Genomic DNA, 22,328 nt, shown 5'->3' on the forward strand with positions numbered 1-22,328 from the left:
ATGCTGTGTCTCCAGGAGGGGGTGGAGAATGCAGCATTTTGCATGGACATGTGGGGACCGACCCCTTGGCAGAGCAGCTTCTGAGAAGCACCATTAACATATTAGCAGGACTGGGCCTGTAGCAGCAGGTGGGAGGGGACCCGCCCGACATCTGTTCTGGGGTCCATGACCTGGAACCGTTGCAGAGGTGGCCTGAAACCTCCCAGGGGGGCACAGTATCGGGCAGCACCGAAGATGGCCGGGCCTTCACGGTTGCCCGGTAGGGTCCCGATTCCCGAACATACCAGTGCGTTCTTCAGTTTCACATCTAGCAGAGCCGTTTCCCCAGGCTCCTGCTGGCCTGCCCCTTCCCCTTGCACTGACCTGGTTCTTTGACTTTGGGAGAGAAGTCACCAGTCATGACCCAGACATCTCCAGAGTGCCCACCCAATCCGTGGCCTCTGTACTATTTGTGGTTTATTTCAGTGGCCAGGCAGGAAAAGGGGCAGAGAGAAAGGAGCCCTCAAGTCTGCTGGGAGGCTGTGGAGCAGGCTGGCTGAGAGCAGAGCCTTGGGAAGCAGACAGAGCTGGTTGCAGATCTAGCTGTGGGACCTGAGCCTCCGTTTCCTCATCTGTGAAGTGGGTCTGGTAATAGAGAGTTAAATGAAGTGACATTTCTCTCACATTGAGGACGTAATGGCCCATAAGACTTAATTCTTGGCACATAGCAATATTCTTGTTGGAGTAGGGGCAAACGCGTCTATATGAATGCAAATGATTTCTAGATTTGTTTAAATTTATTGGTTTTTTTTGCTTACAAAATTAATGCATACATGTAAAAAAATTCAAAGTTTGGAAGGTAAAAAACATTATAGTTCAGAAAAGTAAAAAAACACAGAAAGTGAAATCCTTCTGGAATCCACCCCAGAGGTAGCCAGCACTAAATGTCGTGGTTCTCAGTCCTTTTTCTAAACAGCTGTGACGCTGAGTGGGGACTCCTGACGCTCCTTCCAGCCCCGTGAGCCTGTGGGCTCTGCAGGTTCAAATGCACTGCGGAGCTATGACAAGAAATAAGAGTTTGTTCCTTTAAAAGAGAAAAATGAAAGAAACAGTCCTTATTAAAACAAAACACATGAGCTTAGCACCAATTTCTTGCTCTATCCAATAAGAAAAGCGGACACATAGTTTAAAAAAAAAAAAGTCACCACAAAATTCTTGGCCCAGCACAAAATAGAATTGAATTCTTTTAGGCTCTTTGGTCCAAAATCTGTGGTGAATGTGTTGACTCTCTGGGACCCTGAGTTTGTAATAATGCAGGTTCCTGTTAACGGCACAGAAATACTCCGCTGGCTTCGACAGCACGCCTCACATGATTTGGTTAACCTGCCGCCTGGCCAGGGGCTCGGTGGCCCAGTGGCTGTGCCAAACACAGTGTGACCAGATGTTCCCAGGCTGTCCAAGCATAAGAGCCGTTTCCAGCATGGGCCCCCTCCCACAGACTGGAGCAGGGCTGCCTCCTGGGCAGGGCCCTGCTGGTGCTTTGGTTTTTCTTCTTGAATAGTTTGCCTGTGAGTTTGGGGAGCTGGCTTGACTCGTTTTCTCAAAGTAGCCCATTGGGTCTTAGGGCAGTGGTGCCGGGAACGCCTGCCCACCTACCACAGCGGTGCCCCTGGAGCCCGAGGCCCCCGTGCTCATTCAGGACATGCTCAGTCGTGGGCCCTTCTGTGTGTCCACACTGCCCGTGCACACTGGGGTGTGCATTTTGTGTGAGAAAACCCAGAATGTGCCTACATGATGTCTGCTCTCGGGGGGAGAATCTGGGCTTCCGCTTGAGTTCCTTCCTTCCCACCTAGGACCCATGTCTGCTCTGTCTCTCTCACCTTCCATTCAATCCAGAACCTCTCTCTGGGTTCCTGTTGTATGCTGGGCACCTCAGGGCAGGAAAACTAGAAGCAGACCCAGATCCCCCCCTCTGTACGGATTCTCTTCTGGGGCCAGTGCTGTTGGGTGTGGACCTAGCGTGTATAGGCGCTGCTCTCGCCACTAAGGATGCCATGTGGGGCAGGATGGCCACAGGCCCTGGTCCCCAGAAGCTTCCCCTCGTGTGGGTAGACAGACAAGAAGCAGGAGCAGAGAAGGTTATGTCAGACACAGTGCCGCACAGGCCGGTGGTGTGGCTGCTGGGGGAGAGACCTTCCGTGGGGACGGGTGGCGTGAGTGACCCCAGACGCTGGGGCAGGGGACAGGGTCAGGGACTACACCTGGGCCAGCCCCAGCTCCACCACTGAGCAGTGCCCCGGATGGCAGTGGTGTATCACCTGGAGTGGTAAAGCCTTCTTCAAGGAGGGGCCATCGTCCAGAATCCCAGCGCCGGCTGGTTCTTCCCCGTTCCCCTTCCCTCAGCATCCGACGTGTCCTGTATTGGCCCAAGAAAGTCTTGGGTGGGGGGGATGTCTTGGTGGGGAAAGGTGAGGAGGTGTCAGGTGCTTACATAACCTAGGCACTGTTTTGGGACCTGTAGCTCATTTGAATCCTGACTGCTGGCAAATGACCTCCATGCCCGGCCTCTCTTGCATGTCAAAGGAGGGAGGATCAGCTGATGTGAACCTGCCCTTGGGGCTCCCTGGCCAAACGCGGACAGGTGAGCAGTCACAGGAGGGCTCCTTTTCAAAATGGACTAGCTTGCAGACTGAGGAACTCCCAAGCGGGAGGGGGTCAAGTCAGCGGCCTCAGGAAGGCTGAGCCACCTGCAGCCCTACCCATCAGCTCTGGCCATCCTGGTCATGGAAGGGAGCGAGCTCCTGCCGCCGCCCCTCAGCGGGGCTGGGAAGGAAGCCGCTCCTGTGCACGACAGGGCTCGGGCTTGCTGCCCCGGGCCGCCCACCGCGCAGCCGCAGCCGGTCCTGGGAGGGGAGGACGGCCGAGAACCTTGGTTGAGTCAGAGGCAGATTCTGCCTTGCTGCCACTCCCTTCTGCTTGTGCTGCTGCAAGTGGAAAATAAGCCCTCACTGTTCCATCCCCACTGCCGCCCCCACACCTGCAGGCCCCGGGACCGGAAGTCCCATCCCATCCCGGGAGTCCCCCTGCTTTCCCATTGTCCCCAACATGGCAACCATTAGAAATGCCCCCTTTCTGAGAGTTCGTGTTCTAGTGTGGTCCCGTTTGGGTCCTCGTGGGGAGAGGACATCACTGCTCACACCCAGGGTTGGGGAGGGCCAGCCAGGTCCAAGGCTTTGAGTCCTTTGTCCTAAGGTCTTTTCTGAGCACCTTCATGTTGGATGAAGATGACAGTCATACTTAGTATGTGTCAAGCACAGCATGACATATTTTTCTCATTTAATGCTTTGTAATTATTTCCTTTGGTAATGGATATGAGCCTTTTTTTTTTTTTTTTTTAAGAATACACCCAAATGGGGCGCCTGGGTAGCTCAGTTGTTAAGCATCTGCCTTCGGCTCAGGTTGTGATCCCAGGGTCCTGGGATCGAGCCCCACACTGGGCTCCCTGCTCAGCGGGAAGCCTGCTTCTCCCTCTCCCTCTGCCCCTCCCCCTACTTGTGTTCCTGCTCTCTCTCTCTCTCCCTGTCAAATAAATAATTAAAAATCTTAAAAAAAAAAAAAAAAAAAGAATATACCCAAATGTCTTGAGAGCCACATTCTTTCCAAATAAAGGGAGATGTGGCAGCCTAGCTAGTGGCTGGTGTCCCGTGGGTTCCTTTGCGGCTCTGAGCGTCCATTCTTCCTGTGTCGAGACTGACCTAGGAAGGGGTTAACTGGAGTTACCAGAAGCCTGCTGGGTGGAGCCCGGCACCTGTGGTTTGCCAGCTGAGCCTCTGGCCAGTGCTGGTCAGTGGGGAAACCTCAGCTGGAGAATCTAGCTGGTGCCGGCCCTGAACCGGATGACCGGTCTTCCAGGCCTGGTGTGGCGTGGACCCTCCCATCCATGCAACGCGTTAGATTCATGAAGTACGTTTATGTACCTTGTTTCCTTTCTTCCTTGTGGAACCCCTCTGACATGGGCTGTGCTTATCCAGCTTGTAGATGAGGAAAGCAAGGCTTGGGTAGAGGGACCTGCCGAGTGAGGAGGGGGCTGCAGAGAGGGCTCTGAGCCCAGGCATGTCTGGCCCCTTGCCTGATGTCACCATCCCAGTGGCGCCCTAGCGAAGGACCCACAGCCCATCTGTCCTTGGTTCTTGGCAGAGCCACTTGAAAGTTGAGGGCGGAGAGTGGGACCTGGCTGCCTGGGCACCTGGGCCTGCCGAGCTGTTTCCAGCATCATAGACGCCCCTGTTGACACAGCATCAGAGTCCCCAGGGGGGGCCATTCTTGCCAGCCCCTGCCATACCCCAGCCTTCTTGGTGTAGAAGAAGCCAGTCACCGCAGCCTCAGGCACAGCTCCTCACGAAATCTGGAAGATATCCCTTCCTAGCTGGCCCTGAGCTTGGGGCTTCATCAGAGAAACTCAATTAAGCCTGTGGATTTCCCTCCAGGGAGCTGGAATGTGGACTTCCTTCCCCAAGGTGGGGATAGAAACCAGTGGAATAGTTTCGAAGAGCTTTGGAGTGGTTTGGGCGGGAAGCAGCCTCTAAAGAGAGGTTGGGGGGCCGTCAGTAGAGGGAGGTCCATGGAGCCCAACTGTGCCCCTCATTGTCCTCCCAACGCCCGTCAGCCCCCACTGTTCTTCCTTCGTTGTTGTATGAAGAAGTTTGCTTCTTGCTCTCATTGATGAAGGCAGGAGAGGGGTCAGAGTCTGCAGCACACAAGGTCTACTTTAGGATGAACCCTTTCCTTTCAGGTAAGCCTGCACCTTTTAAAACAAATGCCAATGGCTAAAGGAGGTTGGCTTGATACATTTGTACTGGGGAACTAGAGACCGGAAATTGCTCATTAGCAGGAATGGTTTCCACTCTGCAGTCGGTCACTTGGGGAGCATGAGGTAGAGGAGGAACAGTGTCTTTAGAGTCCAGAGTCTCAGCCTCTCTACTCTAACCACGTAACCACTCTGAGCCTCAGTTTCCTCATTGGAAAATGGGGATAATAATAATTTACCTCAGAGGGTTGGTGTGAAGATCACTTAAGCCAAAGGCCATAAAGCACCTGGCCATACCTGGCCACACTGCAGGTGCTCAGCAGATGGTAGCTGCTGTCCTCACAGTTACCAGAACTGTTAACCTTCACCTTCGTCTTCACCATTAACACAACCACCGTCATCGCCACCACCACCACCTTATCATCACCATCATCACCATCATCACCACCACCTTCATCACCACCATCATCACTGTCACCACCACCATCATCACCATCACCGTGATCACCATCACCACCACCATCATCACCATCACTACCACCTTCATCACCATCATCACCACCACCTTCATCACTGCCATCATCACCACCACCACCACCGCCACCATCACCATCATCACCACCGTCATCACCATCACTACCACCTTCATCACCACCACCACCATTATCACCACCATCACCATCATCACCATCATCACCATCACTACCACCATGATCACCATCACTACCACCTTCATCACCATCACCACCATCATCACCACCACTTTCATCACCACGACCACCACCATCATCATCATCACCATCATCTAGCATAGAGAGTGCAGCCAGAACACCTTGAAGACTTGGCCTCATGCCCGACTCTGAATCACAGGGGAAGATAGCTGTCATGTCAAGGTACTGCAGTGACCTGGGCTTCTGTCCCTTCACGAAGGCTCTTTACCTTTGGCCTTTTCCATCTGGTAGCGTGTTTCCTTGTAGGGAGAAGTCCCAGCGTTAGTTGCTGTCTCCTTAGTGCTCACTCAGAGTAAAGCAGAGCCTACAGGATCTTAAAATTATCCTATGCTCAATTATAATACTAAGAATAAAACATTCTGGCTCCATTAGGGAGAAAAGTTGTCTGGTAGATAATTATGTTGTCTGTACATGTCATCAAATCATCTTTTTCTGACTTTGGTTCTTAATGCTGTAAATACCCCAGTAGATAACTAGAGATCCGAGTGCATGTTAGGGCAGGGGCTAGCCTGGGGGCGAGCGGGCCCTGGGGGTCCTTCTCACCTCTGCTGTTCACTAGCTGAAGGATCCTGGCCATGGGACTTCTCTGGGCCTCAGCTTGTTGTGTTTTGAAAAATGGGGCTGGGGCGCCTGGGTGGCTCAGTCGTTAAGCGTCTGCCTTCGGCTCGGGTCATGATCTCAGGGTCCTGGGATCGAGCCCATGTTGGGCTCCCTGCTCAGCAGGGAGTCTGCTTCTCCCTCTCCCTCTGTGTTCTCCCTCCCTCTCTCTCTCGCAAATAAATAAATAAAATCTTTAAAAAAAGAGAGAGAAAAACGGGACTAACAATACCTGCCTGGTAGAGGCATTGTGACACTGAGGAGGGGCGGCTTGGTTCCCGGGACAAGCATGTGTTCGGTAGATGTTAGTGCTTTGGGAGCCTGAGGGAGTAGAGAGAACGCCCTGGCACTTCTGACGCCTGGGAGACCGCGATACTGTCACGCTGAGTGCTGGTGACGGCGGCTGTCGGGTCATGACTTTTGCCATCCTCCAGTTGGGTCCTGTTCATGGCACGTATCCTTCATACAGTTGTATGAACGTGGACTCAGGCTTAATGGGGAAGTTTGTTAGAACTGGGTTGTCCAAAGCTCTGCAGTTGCTGGGATGTTGGCTGTACCCTGTGGTATGCGGTGGGGAAAAGTATGTTGGGAGAAACAGCTGCTGACTCACATGGAGGCGGGCCGGCCGGGACTGTTCTTTCGGCTTCCCACGGCAGCCGCTGATGGCTGGGCCAGCGTGCCAGGCAGCACCCTGTCCACCCATCCCCCATCCCGGTTGGCCAGGAGGGTGGTCAGAGGGCGCCAGGTGGGCCCAAGAACAATAGGGGGGCCTCTGCCAAGGTTGGGATGCTGCTGTCTACTAAGACAATGGTATTTTCCTCTGGGAAGACAGTGTGAAAACTTCAACAATCAAGGATGGTTTCCATGCTCCCCGTTTCGAGGATGAACAGGTGCAGAAGGTTCTAGCTGGAACTCGTAAGTCTCAGAGCTTTGAGGGACCTGAGTCCGGTCCCGTCATTGTGTATCTGGAGAAAGTGAAGAGAGAGGTCCTTTGCCCAGGGTCACATAGAGACGCAGTTGATGACAGGGCAGCAACTGGCCCCCGGGTCTTCCACTGCTCCCGTTGCCTGCCCTTCCCACCTGGACACCCTCCCTCGCGGGCCTACAGCTCTTCCTGCAGGTGGGTAGGACGTGGCTGTTCTCTGCCACTGGTTCCTTCCTGTCTCCTCGGTCCTTGCCCTGAGCCTCCCAGTGCCTCTCTTGTGGTGGCAAGCTCTTCCCACTGGTCTCTCCAGGGACGCCGCCCATTCCTCAAGGGCTGGGATGGTGCTTTGTCTTCCCAGGGCGTCCTCCCATGATTGCTAATTCCAGCCCGGCCTCTTAGTGGCAAGAGGAGCCCTGAGCAGGCGGGCAGGTGGCAGCGTCCAAGTACTGGTGGCGCGACCTTCAGCTCTGGGACCTTGGGCAAGTTACTCAGTCTCTCTCACCCTGTTTGCTCATCTGCAGAGTGAAGATAAGACGCGCCTCTCGGGGCTTGGTGGTGGGAGCACCGTCCAGGGCTCTGCTGCTATTTTAGTGGGTTCTCCCTTCTGAAGCCTCACGACATTATTCTTGAGGTCTCCTGGCGATCCTCTGAGGTGAGCTGGCTGGGAGGCCCCTATTGCCATTTTACAGATGGGGAGATGGAGGTTCCGAGGGGGAAGGAGATGAGTGGTGACTTTATGCAGGCTCATCCCTGCCCCCCCCACCCCAGGCTTTCCTGTCCACAGAGACGGGGCTCATGGGTGCCAGGCACGTTGGTCTCGAAGCAGCCACTGCCCTCCCATCCTCCCTCTCCATTTTGGGGGTTTCCTGCCCCAGGCTTGGCCCTTTGCTGTGCCCTGGCCTGTGGCCTCAAATTTGGGGTTTCCGACATGTTCTCAGAGTCAAGGAGCCTTAGTATCTTTGTTTCCTCCCAGAAGCTTGGGTGCCCCCCAGCGCTCCCTGAAAGAGGGCTTTCTCAAGGAAGAAGAGCGTGCCATTTTGCCTTGCAGAAACAAGCAGATTTTCAACATCTGAGCGAGGGCTGAGAATGCAGAAGTCTGGGGGTGGCAGCCTGGCCTCAACCTGCCTCACGGGCACGTTCCCAGCGCATTTCCTGTTGACTGTCTCCTCACCCGCACCCACTTCCTCTCCCGTCCCTCGCCCCACCCTGATCGCCCCGCTGGCTGACAGCTCGGTGTCGCCCCTGATGTGCTGCACGTTCGCCTCCTGCTGTCTGGGCCCTGCAGGGAGCCCCGACCCCAGTACGGTGCTAGCACAGGAGTCCCGAGGTTCCTCCTCTGTGGGTCTCGTGAAGCCAGAGACGTTTTCTTGGCTCATCTTGGGTCTGTCCTCAGCACCTCCAGCGGGTGGTGACTCCGGGGGAGACGCGGGTCCCACCACAGGGGTCGTCAGAAGAGCACAGGATTTCTTCACGCTCTGCTGCGCCCTCGCTGTGACACTGGGCATGTACCCTCGGCTTCCACGTTAGCGTGTCGGTGACGCTCACTTCTCTCCTTACAGCTGTTGTGAGGACTTAATCGTGCTCATGTGAAGGATCCAGCACACATGGTCCTCAGCAGGCTGCCTTCCCTTCCCGCTCTTGCCTGACCAGCTGAAGGACACTTACAGTTCATTTGGGGCCTCAAAATGGACAGATCATTATCCAGCTTGGGGCCCGAAGCACCTAATTGTCACCATGTGGGGTTTATTAGGAGCAGGAGAAGGAGCTGAGGACCGGGGGTGGGGGGTGGGAGGGAGCTCAGGCATCTTCTGGGATGTGGGGAGGCTTGCGTGGCTTTGTGCCAGCCATTAACTCAAGCTAGTGGGGCTCAAGTCCCCCATTTACAAATGGGGATGATAGTAGAGTCCCTTGGGGAAGTGGTACAAAATAAATGAGATGATGGTTCAGAAGCGCTTGACGGAGCACCCAGCACAGGGTCCGGAAACACTGGCCCCAGTACCTCACTCTGAGCACCCCTTCCTGACCTCGTCCCTTCCTGGACTGTGAACTTCTCAGAGGCAGTGGCTGGTCTCCTGCTCTGGGTTCCCAGCTAGGGCTTGGTGCCAAGTGATGGTCCTGGCAGGAAGCTGATCAGATCACCCTGCCACGGCCCCTGGGTGCCTTGGGTCTGTGGATGGAGCCTCACTTTAGACCTGGAAAGAGTGGTGACCATGCGGTCAAACTGACCCTTGGCTTGCCCGAGGCACTTCTGCAGTGGGGAAAAAGATGCCGGCAGTTCTGCCAGAATTCCTGGGCATCCGTCATACCTGCTTCTAGCCTCCTCTAAAGTAACCCTATGATTCCTCCCAGTATTGCAGTCGGACAGTTCGGACAAGGGCTCACATGAGGGGGGCTGGGGAAGAGCCACAGAGAGTGACCTTTACCACTTGTGCTGGGAGAGCAGGACACGGAGTCGTGGCCACTGTGAACCTGAGCTTGGGTCTTCCGCCCTTGGCCTGACATCCCAGAGGCCCAGAACTGGGAGCAAAAGGACCAAGGGAGGAAATGGCAGGTGGAGCCATGACCGTGGGAGCACCCCGGTTTGGGGCAGCTGGTCGGGAAGCGGTGCTGTTCGTTCCCGATTCCTTTTAGCTTCGTTGCAGAGCTGCCCATTTCTCCTCCCTCTCCCCACAGGCGCTAAAGGCCCAGGGAAGGTGGCCCCTAAGGGGCCAGAGCAAATTGAGTCTGCATTGAAGCCACAGTGGGAGCATTCTTGTTGCACCTGGCAAGTGCCTGAGAGCAAGCAAGCTGCACTCGCTCATCATGGGGAGTGAGGCTGCCAGAGGAAGACCCGAGTTTCTCAGCCTCGGCACCATCGGGGTCTTGGGCTGGATGATTCTCTGTTGGACGGAGAGGGGCTGTCCCGTGCTGTGGGATCCCTGCCTCTCCCACCCAAAGCCTACAGTCCCCATGCCCTCCCAAGTCACGACAGTCCCTGGGAGGACATTGTGTGGTAGAGAACCACAGACTGGAGTGAAAGATCTTGGCCTCCCTGGTGGCTGCAGTCTCTGGGGCCCTGTTACGTGCCTGGCCTCAGACAAGAAATCTGATCCTTCTGAACTAGCAGTGGCAAAGGACAGGTGCCTTCTCAGGCCCCACTCAGCTTGAGCGCCATGCAGGGTGGGTGGAGCTGGGCAGTGGGGCATCCTGTTACCTGAAGACACGGGTGGTACGGGGCCCGCTGCCTCGGGGCTGGGTCTGTTAGCTTTGTCGGCCCCACATTTTCTGTTCTCTCCATCTCGGAGCCCACGGCCCCAGGGGCCGGGAAGGATGGTGACACTGGCTGATGGCTTCTCAGCCCACTCTTCCTCAGCCCCTCCAGGGAGAGCAGGCAAGCAGGCATTCTGCCAGGCAGCTGCCGGCAGTGTGCATCGCTGTTTTTCGTGCGAAAAAGCGCGAGAGTCCCACTGCCAAAGCAGAGGGCCATCTTGCCCATTGATCAGGACTTCAGGATTCTTGGAGCCATCTTAGCAACTGCTTGGCACAAGGCATACTCGATTTACCGTCACCTGTCTGCCTTGAGAGCTGGCCCCTCCTGGGAGTCTGGAGGAGGGGAGGGCGCTGCCGCCAGCTCGGCCCAGCCCCAGAGCGTGTTTCAGGGGCCGAGCCTGTTTCAGGGACCAAGGCTTCACCTCTCAGCAGGGCCCCAGGAAGCACTCAGTACGGATCAGTGTTATTTTTGTTACGACTCTTAATTTTCAACTTTAAAAGTTTAGCAAAAAGAAGCTGGACCAATAGTCCCAGGTATTCTTTTGAGGAAGAGGAGGAAGGAGCAGGGGCAGGGTTTGATCACAGAGCACCGTGATGGCAGAGCCCCTGGGCTGCCCCTTCCTGCACTGAGGGCTCAGCTAGCTCCTCGCAGGGCCATGGGGCCACGCTGGGACTCTGCCATTGAGACAGAGCCTGGTCACAGTTCTGCTGCTGCTGGCCCCAAGGGAGGTGACCACTGCTGGGGTCTTTGTCTTGAGGGCCTGGCTTCTGCCCTGCAGACAGACGTACATACACCTGGCTCCTTTTCCTCTCATTCAGGGGAGAATAGGAGAGGCAGGCCCCATCGGATTCTGGGTGTGGCAGGGGCCATCCTCACCCCCTCGGGGGCAGGTGTTCCAACAGTGCTGGTCCCCATAGTACAGGGACCTGAGACCTCATCCCTTCCATCTCCCAGTATCTCGACCAGAGGAGGCTCTGGCTGCCCACCTCTGTGTCCGTCTGCCATTTCCATTGCCAGTGGCACCCCCAGGATCCGCCTGCCCTCTCCAGTCAAGCTCTCGGGCTTTGCTCATTTCCCTAGATGCCCCCTCCCAACACCATCTGGGAAGCCGACATCCCCAGCCTCTCTGAGCTCACCTGTGGCCTCCCTCTGTGGCAGAAATCTTTGAGCAATACATTTCTCAGACATTCCTGGGGGAGGACCTCGTGCAGCTCAGATACCCTGGTAATTTGGAGAAGACCTGCCGAGTGCGTCACAGGTCAGCCGGAATTAACGCGCATTTTGCCAAAAGAACAGAGTTGCCCATCCCCCCCCCCCACACACACACACATCTTCATCCATTGCTGGGCTAGGCGCTGTCCTGGAATTCTAAAGGGTGCCAGGAAGGGAGGCAGCATGGCAGCAAGGACCCCCCCGTCCGTTTCTGGGGGGTCTGATTGGGTCTCATGGAGCCAGAGCTCCTTGGTTTGCTGGCAGAACTTCTGAAGGTGGTGGCCACTGGGCAGTGCTGTGGTTGGTGGTCTCAGTGGTGGCTGTCACTGGGCGTAGCTGTCTGTGTGCGCCGCGTACGTGCTAGCCCAGCAGTTCTGCAAGGGGGCACGCATCATTGCTGCTTTCCAGTTGAAACAGGCCCGGGGGTGGGGGCCAGAGCGGGCGTTGGATAAACAGTTAGAATGTGCCAGGCCTGGGTCCCTTCTTCCCACCAACCATGACCGTCTCAACAGTCAGTGTCCCCCGGCTTCCTGGCTTGCTGTCCCCTGGGCATCTTGGGAGCAGGCATGGGTGGTAGGTGTACCCCAGAGGCGTGTCAGCCCTGCAGCAGGGCCCACTCCCACCCATACCACGTTTGCCCTGTCTTCCTGAGGTTCGGAAGATGCAGGGAGCTCTAGAATGTTCCACAGACTCAAGGGGCTGATGCGCATACGGGCTCCACTCCTTCCGGGACCTCTTCCTCCCAGCCTGCCAGTTGCCCCTGGAAGAGCCCAGCATTCACAGTCGCACCTTGTCTCCTGAGCCTTCTGCCCTCGCTCCTCCCCAGGAGCAGCCTGGGAGGGACCACGCTTTTAATTAGCCTAGTTCGGGATGGCGACTCTAAAGCCCTGGGAGGTGAATGTGGGCCGCCCTGCTTTTGGAATCCGCTGCCAGTGGACACAATGTAGCTGTAGGAATGAAAATGAGGGAGAGAATGGCCCACAGGCTGGGGTTTTTAATTGGCACCGTCCTCCCGGCCCTGCGCCCGCCTGCTGGCCCTCCCGGGGCTCTGTTTGGGCAGCCGGACCCGGGCTGTGAGCGGCGGAGCCTTTCACAGCTTCAGACTGATTTAAGTGGCCCTGTATAGATCCCGGCAGCCCTCGCTGAAAGGCACGGCGCAGTCCCCACGCCGACGAGCCCTGGGAAATGTATCAGCCACCTGCGCGTGGTGAATGGTGGTAACCGCTAAGAGCCCTGCCGAGCAGCCTGGGCTTCAATGGGCCCAAGGCCCTGCCGAAGAGAAAAGGTTTTTCTAAAGCTGCAATTAATTTCTTTCCCCCAATCAATTGGAAGTTGCTTTCTTGTTTTCAGCCGGGTGAGCGGGACGCTCGATTCTGTGCTTCTCCACTAACCTGGGTGCTCCGACAATTGATGTTCCTCTCAAGAGACAGAGAGCGGCTTTATTTCTCACCAGCCATCGAGGACGGGACTTTTTTGTTTGTGTTTTTTGTGTGCGTGTCTGTCTCCCTCTCTCTTTTTCTTTCTCTAAGATCATCTCAAGCTAATAGTGAGAAAAAAGGCATGTGAGCGATTCTGCCCGGGCAGGTCCCACAATACCTTCCGGAGCGTCCATTTTTCTTGCTTTCATGGGAACACTATGAGGTCTCTCTTGGAGGGGACAATGGCAAGATTAAAGAGGGAGGGAGCGCGAGAGAAAGCGGGAAGTAGAAAGGCAGTTCAGCCCGGCCGCCGGAGAGCTTTATGCTGCAATTTAAAGGGGTCTATCCTGGACTCACCCCCACCCTGCCAGCAGGACTGGCGGAGACCTCTTGGTTCATATTTAGTTTTGCAGTGAGAACCAGTTTTAAGGGCAAAAGAGAGAAAAGGCCACCCTTTTAGGAGTCGCTCTTGTGTTTCTGCGAACGTAAACTGTGAGGGTACAAGTGTCCTGGTCGGGTACTGACCCACAGGATCTCAGGTTCCTTGTTCACTTGGGGACATTGCTGGCAGGACGTCAGCCTGGCCGCTTGTGGCTGAGCGGGATGCCTGCAAGCCAGCCTGAGCACCGGCTGTCTCTTGGGCCACCAAGGCGGGGCCCACCCCCCCAATGCCCCGCCCCCCCAATCCCCACCCCAGGCTGGTCCTCTTATGGAGGGGAGGTGCCGGGCTTGAGAAGTGGCATCTGGGGCCGTCTGTCACAGCAAAATCACTCTGGCCCCTCTGGCCTGACCTTGGAGCTGGCCTGCTCTGGCCACAGCCTCCAGGGCAGGTTTCGATGAGAGGGGAAGGTCCGTCACTGTGGGGGATTTGTCTATGTGCCTGGCTCAGCTTTCACCCCCTCTTGTCTGGGGCCCCAGCCTCGTTAGGATCCCTGACCTGCTTGCTGGGCAGATTGCTGATAAGCGTCGGCACAGTCGGCGTCCTTGAGAGGGGAAAGAATAATGACTACCCGGTGCCCCGAGCCCACCGGCACGACCCCTGGCTGCAGCTGCAGTGACCTGCCGGTTAGGGCCCCCAGGACTCACTCTCCCCTGAGGTTCTCAGGGTGCTGTGTGCATACGCCATTTTATTCAGATGGAGAAGGGCCACTCTCGCTCGCTGGCCTGACAGGCTCCTCAGCCTCTGGGGGGCCGAGGGGAACAAGTGAGGCCACGGGCACTGAGTCTCTGCAGCCTGTACTTAGTAGATGCCCAGTGCAAGGGAGCATGTGTGTCAGCTGCTGTTTTCCTTAGGATCCACCTACCTCTCTGCTTGGAAGACAGAGGGTAGAAAGGGGCCAAGGGGCAGGGACCTCTCTTGGGGGTGGGTCAGCCTCGGTCTGCTCTTGTCCGAGGCTGTGGTGGCCGCTCCCGCAGGGATTTGAGACCCTATCCCTCGAGGCCCCTGTGGCCCTGGGCGCCCTGTTCCAGGTGCGCGAGGGCCTCTGCCGATGACACCCAGCCGCTTGCAGATGGACAGTGAGGGACTTCCCCCTGGGTTCAGTGCTTTTTCCAAATTGTTACACATTTTTATTTTTGCAAGAGAGGTAGGCTCATTTCCTGACTTGAACTCAGCCAGTGTTGGTATGAGGCCAGAGGCTGGGGCCCCAGGCCTGGAAGCTGGTCTCCGGCTGGTGGGCACCTCCCCTGCCCCACTACAGCTCACCTCACCCTTCTGGCCCAGGAGGGCCACTGGAGGGTCAGAGTCAAATTGACCGTGTCATCATCTGAGTCACTGTGGGAGCCACAGCATCTTGAAGCGATTACAAGATGGCGGAGCTGTGTGTGTGTGTGTGTGTGTGTGTGTGTGTGTGTGTGTGAGAGAGAGAGAGAGAGAGAGCGAGTGAGGGATGTGCGCACACACATGCATATGCATGCATTTACATCTAAGGGAAAGAAGGGAGCAAGGGCCAACCTGGAGCCCTCGGGAAGACGCCTGGGATTCTGTGCGCATCGAGGGTGTCGTAACGGCGCGCTGCTGGTTTCTTTTGTTTTGTCTTGCTGGTTTGCCTCCTCCTTGGTGCTTTCAGCCTTTTCGCCCTGACACATCATTCATCACCTGGGGGTGGGCTCCAGAGGAAAGTAATGTACTCACGGCCTTTGCCCTTTCCTCCCATCTGGCCCCGCGTGGGGTCAGCCTGGGCGCACCCCCCGCCGGCCTCTGGCCTGGCTGCGGCCTTGCCGGCGGCCTGGATCAGGGAGGCCCTGTCCTTCCCCTCTCTCCCTCCTTCCCGCACTTGGGCCCTCGGCCCTGGAGGCCGACTGCCGACTCGCTCCCTGTGGGGCCTTGGCACCTTCCTGACCCTCTGATGACAGTGGCGCGCTGCCCCCCTCCCGGGGTGGTTGTGACGGTTCAGCAGGACGGTCCCTGTGAAGAAGCTCGCCGTAAATGCTTAGTAGACGTGAGCCCTGTCATCAGAGGTCCCTCAGCTGCCAGCACACGAGAACGACCCCCCAGATGCTGACTTTGTTCCTGAGCAAGACAAGAGTCCAGGGGACAACGGGGGGAATGGACGATAGCTCAACCTTGTGAGTCAGTTTCCTATCCGTGAAGAAATGTCTGGACTTCGGAGTGCTTGAGGGCAGAAGCCAGCCCTGCACATTCCCCGGGGGCCCTCTTGGAGCCCTCGTTGTCCCAGGAGCCTTTGGCTGTTGGAATTGTTTTCAAGTAGCAGGTGAGGATGGCTGGTGGCTCTAGCTGGGTAGAAATTAGGTTGGGTTTCTGTTCTGAATTTCTGTAGCGTGTTGGGTAAGGGCACAGGCCTCGAACAGACAGAGCCGGGTTGAGCCTGGCCCTGCCACTGCCCCTTCTGTGGGGGTTTGCTGAGTCAGCCTTGGGCTGTCCACACGTACACGGGGCTGATGGCAGAGCCCGTCCCTTGGGACGAGGTGCCGGCCCTGGGCGTCCCCTCAGGTATATTAGCTCAGACCGCGTGGGCTTCTTGGGCCTTCGGGTGCCCCTCGAGATGCGGGTGCTGTGTTTGCACATCCTGCCAAACACTTAAACAGTAACGAACAGAGGAGAAAGAATAGAAAGGGAAAAAATAAGCCTATCAGGAAATTAACAGTTATGTTGAGGTGTGTCCCTGAGAAAGTCAAAGAAAACGAGACCCGCCCTGGCCAGCCCTTCCGGAGCCTGTGGTCAGGCCTCCCAAGTGGGAACCACATTCTGTTGGTGCTCGGATGCCTTGACTGGGCCATCGACACGCTCCCTTCCACACGAGGTCGGTGTCGTGATTCCCATCCTGGCTCTAAGAGTGGAAATGACTCGTCCAGAGTCACTAAGCTAGAGAGCGCAGACGCTGCTCTCTGTTTGGTTGTGTGCTCAGGGCCGCACACTTTCTACTGAAGATGGGGCTCCTTGACAGCCTCTCGCGGACCTCCCGGCACCTCTAGTGCCCTTTAAGGAAATGTCTCCCGGATTCCTGCTCCTGGCCTGGACTCTGGATTTCCTGCTGGCTGGGTTTGGCCTGGTTCTGGAGAACCCAGGACCCCCTCCCATGGTGCCCCATCCTTTAGCCCAGGAGCCCCTGCACTAGGGGTGCCCGGTCAGCAGAGACTGAGGAGTGCCTTGGGCTGGCGGCCACAGGCGTGTAGAAGTCCAGTAAGCACAGCGCGGCCTCCCAGATCTGTGCACCCTCTGGCTCCCACGGTGGTCTCCGGTCGTCCCTCCCTGCAGCTCAGAGGAGCTGCTGTGAGAGGGGATGGGACCTGCTCAGGTGACCCATGGGGCGCTGGGCAGAGCTGGGGCTCTGAGCCAGGTCCACTGGTCCAGCTGCTCTGGGATGCAAGCCCTGCCTTGCTGCAGCTTTGGATCTGGTTGGAGAGATGGAACCGGGAAGGGCACCTGGTGGGCAAGAGACCAGGGTGAGCCCCCCATCCCCACCCCAAAGCGAAGCCAGTGCTGAGATGAAGCCCTCGGGTGAGGCAGTCCTCTCATGGGGCCTCTGGGCTTCAGCACCAGGACCCCACGTGCAGCGTCCCTGCCGCTCACCTTGGCTCCGTGGGTGGGGACAGCTGGCCCAGAGAAGCGGAATGTGCCCGGGAATGTCCTGCCGCACCGGGTGCCAGCAGGCGTGTCCGTGGCCACCTGCCGTGCTCGGGCAAGCCGGGACATGCTGGGCCGCTGCCGCCCCTCGCCCCCACGGGGCTCTGGTGGCCAGCGCAGGCCCGCACCGCCCCTTCGCCCGGCGTGCCTGCAATTCAGCTCTCGCCGTGAGTCCCGCCGCCGCTTCCTCCTGGGGCCGCAGCTCGGGCCCCTGCGCCTCCGTCCTGGCGCAGCTGGGCACCGCGAAGTGGTGTCGCAACCCCGCTGACTTGGCCCTGCGTGTGATCTCGTTTCATCGCCGTCACAGCCCCACGAGAGCGGTTTTATTTCCCCATTTCACAGATGGGGAAAGGGAAACAAGTTGCATAAGGAGCCGGAGGAGACCCCGTCCTGGCGGCAGAGGCAGGGTTCCGCCCCAGCTGGGTCACCACTTGAGCCTTGTACCCAGTAGCCGACCCCACTCCTCCAGGCATCAAGGGTGCACGAGCGGAGGGCCTGCTGCCTGCCTGGGCCCTCCAGAGCCCACCAGAGCGCCCACGGGTCTGGGTGTGGGGGCTCCAGGATGGCGCGCACGGGGGGCCGGGGAGGGTTGTAGCTGGGCTACAAGGGGAGAGAGAGGTTTGGGAAAGGGGTGATCCTGGCTGAGGGAGGGTATTTCCAGAGGGAGCTGAGTGGGCAGGGGGGCCGCAGGCGAGGTGGGAATGGAGCTGCCGGGAGCCGAAAACTGGGCCTTTGGCCCTGGCGTGAGGTGTTTGCTCTTCGTGAAGGCTCAGGGAGGAATTGCTGGGTCAGGTTTGAGCCATAATGAGCTGAGAGGCCCGTGAGGACATTCATGGGACCCACCGGGCCTGGAGCTTGGAACAGGGTCTGGCCTCAGGGCGGCCATTTGGGGCCACTGGGGCAGAGGGACAGTTCTGATTTGGATTTGGTGCCAGGCCTCAAGTCGCGTCAAAGCTGGTTGGGCGCAGCGGCTTCTCAGGGCAGGGTGGGGACACCCCGGGCCCAGGCAGGACGACTTTCTCATTGCGCAGATGGGCCCGGAGCCGGCAGGACTTTCCCAGGACACACCTGGTGTGTGGCGGGCTGGAGCCAGAAGCCAGGTGCCTGCATCCCCATCAGACGCATCTTGGGTTACACTGCCCTTGGAGTATGTTTGTTGTCTCCTGCCTTCTGCAGCCGGCTGTGAGGCCCAGAGCCAGCAAGGGCGACCCTTGGGCCACCCCTTCCACCCCTTCCCAGAACAGAGGGCAGATGGAGGCCCAGAGCCAGGCAGGGTTGGCCCGAGGCCCTCCTGAGTGGCACCTAGACTTCGTTTGTGCTGCCCCTACTGGGGACCATTCTCCTACCTGCAGCGCCTTCCCGGGGAGCCGTCGCCCTTGGACTCTTGGCCTTTGACCAAGTCACAGAGCTGGGAGGGGACCCATGTCACCTGCCATGGCCAGCTATGTAGTCAGTGAGGAGCCTCTCTGGGTTTGGGGAGGGAGCCCACCTTCGTGCTGCAAAAGTGAGCAGAGCTGGACACTTTGTACACGTCTTGTGGAGCCTCTTCTCAGGCAGCTTGGCAGAGCAGGGCACCCCTGCTTTGGGGCTCCACCACATCCCTGCTCCCCAAGCCTGCCCTCCCACTCTGGCTACATAGGTGCTGAGTGTGAGGAGAGCCAGTGCTGTCTGTGACCCGTCAGGATGCTGGCTCCTGGGAGTGAACAGGGAGGGGTGTGGGTACCCACTGGGAAGCCAGGCTCATCCTAAGATGGGGAGCACTTTGTCACCTGAAAGGGGCAGCCCGTGAGGAGCTTCTGGATGATGTTGCTTCTGCAGTTTTCCATGTGAGGCCTGTTTCAGCGGATAAATCAGGTAGTCATGTTCCTGCAGTGTTTGCTTACCTTTCTCATGGTTTAGATTTTATTGTGGGGGGGTGGGGGTGGGGGTGGAGAAGAGCTCTCCCCCTACCAAATCGGAAGGAAGTACAGCTGAATTTGACACTTTGAACTTCATCTCTGCTTCTCCTCTCTTTGCCAGATGTAGAAACATGATGGCAGCTGGAAACGGGGGGCTCCAGCGCACACACCACGATCGTGGACGCCTGGCCCAAATGTCCTCAGGTCCCCTCACTCGGTGCCGGGGCTGTCGCAGGCACGAGGGGCCATTCCTCCCCACCCCCTCCTGGCAAACACGCAGCCTCCTCCTAGTGCCCCCTGCGGGCAGGGCTGGGCAGCTGCTCGAGTGGCTGACACAGGCCCAACTGCACAGGGTCGGCGGCATCCGAGAGACGGGCCTTGTTCCGGGAGAGCCAGGGTTTGGGGCACACAGCAGCCCCCAACCCCACCTTGGGGTTGCCCACCAACCCTGGCCGCGCTCCCCCATGGAGCAGGAAGCCCCAGACCAGCCTCTGCTGGGCGGGGTGGCAGGGAGCCACGCGCACCCCTGCGGCCGTGAGACGTTTTCCAGGGATCCCCCCCCCACCCAGCGGTGTTCCGTGAAAGCGCCCACCAGCCCGGTGAGCACGCCCGCGCGCTGCCTGCCCGCACGCAGATGTCTGGCACGTGTGTGGCCCACTCGCCAGTTCGGGGCTGGCACTTCCTGATGTTTTCACATCCGGTTCTTGTATGAACCTCAGATTTAATTTGGTGATTATTAAGTGTAGGAACTCAGGGCTGATAGGGGCTTTTTTTTTTTCCTGCACGGTTGTGCAAAGTGCAATTTTCAAAAATGTACAAGCCTCGTTCCTACCAGTAAGGAAAGAAGGAAAGTCAAAAAGAAATTTGATGGAGAAACATCAAAATGATTTAATAGAGAGATGGGGGGGACCTCCTTTTTTTGAAAAGGGAAGTGACCATTTGAATAAGATTTTGGCCTGTGGATCATCCTTCTCTTAATTTCTAACTTAGTGTGTATCCTCCTCTTAAAATAAACACACACGCACACGCATACGTACTGTAATTTTTGATAGTACCTTCACCTGTTCAAAAATTAAAATAATAGTGGAAAGTCTTGCCTTCAGGTTAACTGCTACTTGGTTTCTTGTGATCCTTCTAGAACTCCTTTGTGTAAACAGAAGCAAATAAGAATTTTCTTATTTTATTCTCCTCTCTTACACAAAAGATAACTGTTGTATCTCCTTTTCTGCACTTTACTGTCTTACATGACAGATCCTGGAGGTGTTTCCATGTCAGAAACGAGCTGCAAGGTGTTCCGCCCTGTCGATGTGGCCTGTCTTTCCCAGGCCCCCCTGCCAGGCCCCCGAGCCTGAGCAGGCGTGTCCAGCGGTGAGCTGCAGGGCCCCTGGATCCTCTGGGGGATGCACTCCACTAGGAGGGTGCTGGGCCACAGGCTGCACGTGTGTGTCGCCTCGAGGATGTGGCCCAGGTGACGTTGTAGGAGCCGCCCACCCTCATGGGTTCTGCAGGTGGCCCGTGTCCCCACCGACACACACTGGTCACACTCGGGTTTTGCCAAGTGGATGGGAGACATATGGTCTCTCTGTGTCAGTTCGCCTTTCTGTTAGCAGTCGAGCCTGTTCTTCATCTTTTCGAAAGCTGTTCGGATGTCCTGAGCTGTGTTCATTCGTCCTTCTAAAAAAGTTGAGTTATTGGTCTTTTTCTTCTTAATGGTGTATTAGGGAGATTAGTTTTTGCCTGTGATATGAGTTACAGATCTTGATCTCTGATTTGTTCTTTGTCTTTGACTTTGCTTTTGCCATTCTTTAGCAGCTTTATTGAGATACAATTCACATGCTGTACACTTCACTCATTTAAAGTGTACAAGTTCAGGGGCATCTGGCATGTGACTCTTGATCTCAGGGGTGTGAGTTAGAGCCCCATGTTGGGTGTAGAGATTAAAAATGCGTTTAAAAAATAAATTAAAAATAAAATCTTAAAAAAAATTAAAGTGTACAAGTTTAGTGGTTTTGATATATTCCTGAATTTCTGTATTCCCATCAGTGTGCCAGTGGGTCACTGCAACCCATCTTAAAACACTTCATCACCCCCAAAAGAAGCCCCGTATCCCCCAGTCAGTTCCCATCACCCTCAGCCGCCCCCAACCTTGGGCAACCTGTATTTGACACTCTGGACTGAAAGTCGCCCGTTCTGGACTTTCTGTGTAACTGGGATCGTGCGGCACGTGGTCTTCTGCGTGGCTTCTTCACTCAGCTTGGTGTTTCCAAGGTCCCTTCTGTGGCAGCAGGTGTCAGGGCTTCTCCCTTCTGTGGCTGGATAGTATTCCGTCGTCCATACAGACTGCGTCTTACTGATCTGTTCACTGGTTGGTGGACAGTGCAGGTGTTTCCACTTTGGGGACAAGATGACCGATGTCACTGTGAACACCCGTGCACACGTTTCTGTGTGGACATGTCTTTGTTTCTCTTGGGTGTGTGCCTAGGGGTGGAATTGCTGGGTTGCGTGGTAACTCTGTGTTTCACATTTTGAGAAACTGCCAGACTGTTTTCCAAAGTGACTGTACAATTTTACATTCCCTCCAGTGCTTGTGGCATTTTTTTGACCTGTGTGTGTTTTTATCAAATTTATTATTTTATGGGTCTAGATGTTGAGTTTTAGAGAGGCCCCTTTATCCCAAGATTATAAAGGGATTCTCCCGTGTTTCTAGGGCTCATATTGCAATCTTTGGTCCGTGTGGATGGACTTTATCGTGTATATGGCATGAGTGTGGAGCCCACTTTTCTTTTTTCTTTGTTAATGGCCCCCTATTTATCTCAACACCAGCGACGAGAATTCCATCTTTTGCTTTGTGCTTTGAGATTCCACCTGCATGGTGTACTGAGCTGGGTCTCTTAGTCTCTGTGTCCTCACGTGGTAGGGTACTTAGTTATTAAGGCTTTCTTGTATGTCTTAGCATCTGGTAGAGACTCTCTCCTCACTGTTCCATACAGTTTTCCTGATTAATCTCTCCTGTTTATTTCCCATTAAAAACTTGAGAATCGGGCGCCTGGGTGGCTCAGTTGGTTAAGCGACTGCCTTCGGCTCAGGTCATGATCCTGGAGTCCCGGGATCGAGTCCCGCATCGGGCTCCCTGCTCGGTGGGGAGTCTGCTTCTCCCTCTGACTCTCCTCCCTCTCATGCTCTCTGTCTCTCATTCTCTCTCTCTCAAATAAATAAATAAAATCTTTTAAAAAAAAAAACTTGAGAATCACTTTGTTTGAAGATGGTGGGGGGGCTGCCGTTGATATTTTAGATTGGGATAGTATTCAGCTTAGGAATTCACTTGGGGAGAATTTACAGAATTTTTGAGGTTGAGTCTTCCTGTCTGCAACACACTGTGTTATTCTGTTTTGTTCAAGCCTGCGTTTATGTTCTTGATGGTTTT

General features: G+C 56.1%; 2 protein-coding genes across 5 annotated transcripts in view; one reads left to right on the forward strand and one right to left on the reverse strand.

The window, feature by feature from the left end:
* FAM53B (family with sequence similarity 53 member B) overlaps window positions 1–22,328 on the forward strand; it is a 72,286-nt gene that overhangs the window by 38,383 nt on the left and 11,575 nt on the right. The window lies entirely within an intron of this gene.
* LOC118542676 (uncharacterized) lies at window positions 758–17,263 on the reverse strand. 4 transcript variants are annotated; one of them, XM_078077004.1, is made up of 4 exons: window positions 16,953–17,263; window positions 3,957–15,958; window positions 2,298–2,395; window positions 758–1,037 (listed from the first exon to the last, which is right to left on the reverse strand). In XM_078077004.1, exon 2 carries the CDS (start codon window positions 5,671–5,673, stop codon window positions 5,047–5,049), a length of 627 nt encoding a protein of 208 aa, XP_077933130.1. In that variant the 5' UTR covers window positions 5,674–15,958; window positions 16,953–17,263; the 3' UTR covers window positions 758–1,037; window positions 2,298–2,395; window positions 3,957–5,046. The 4 variants fall into 4 exon arrangements, with proteins under 4 accessions (XP_077933130.1, XP_077933131.1, XP_077933128.1 ...); XM_078077005.1 differs by having other exon boundaries at window positions 758–1,063; XM_078077002.1 differs by having other exon boundaries at window positions 758–1,063; window positions 3,612–15,958.

This window comes from Halichoerus grypus, chromosome 7 (genome assembly GCF_964656455.1).
Source record: "Halichoerus grypus chromosome 7, mHalGry1.hap1.1, whole genome shotgun sequence".
In the NCBI taxonomy this organism is placed as follows: domain Eukaryota; kingdom Metazoa; phylum Chordata; class Mammalia; order Carnivora; family Phocidae; genus Halichoerus; species Halichoerus grypus.

Bases quoted from the DNA above. Each gene is read 5' to 3' on its own strand.
- LOC118542676 (XM_078077004.1), bottom strand. From the start codon at position 5,673: ATGACAGCTATCTTCCCCTGTGATTCAGAGTCGGGCATGAGGCCAAGT.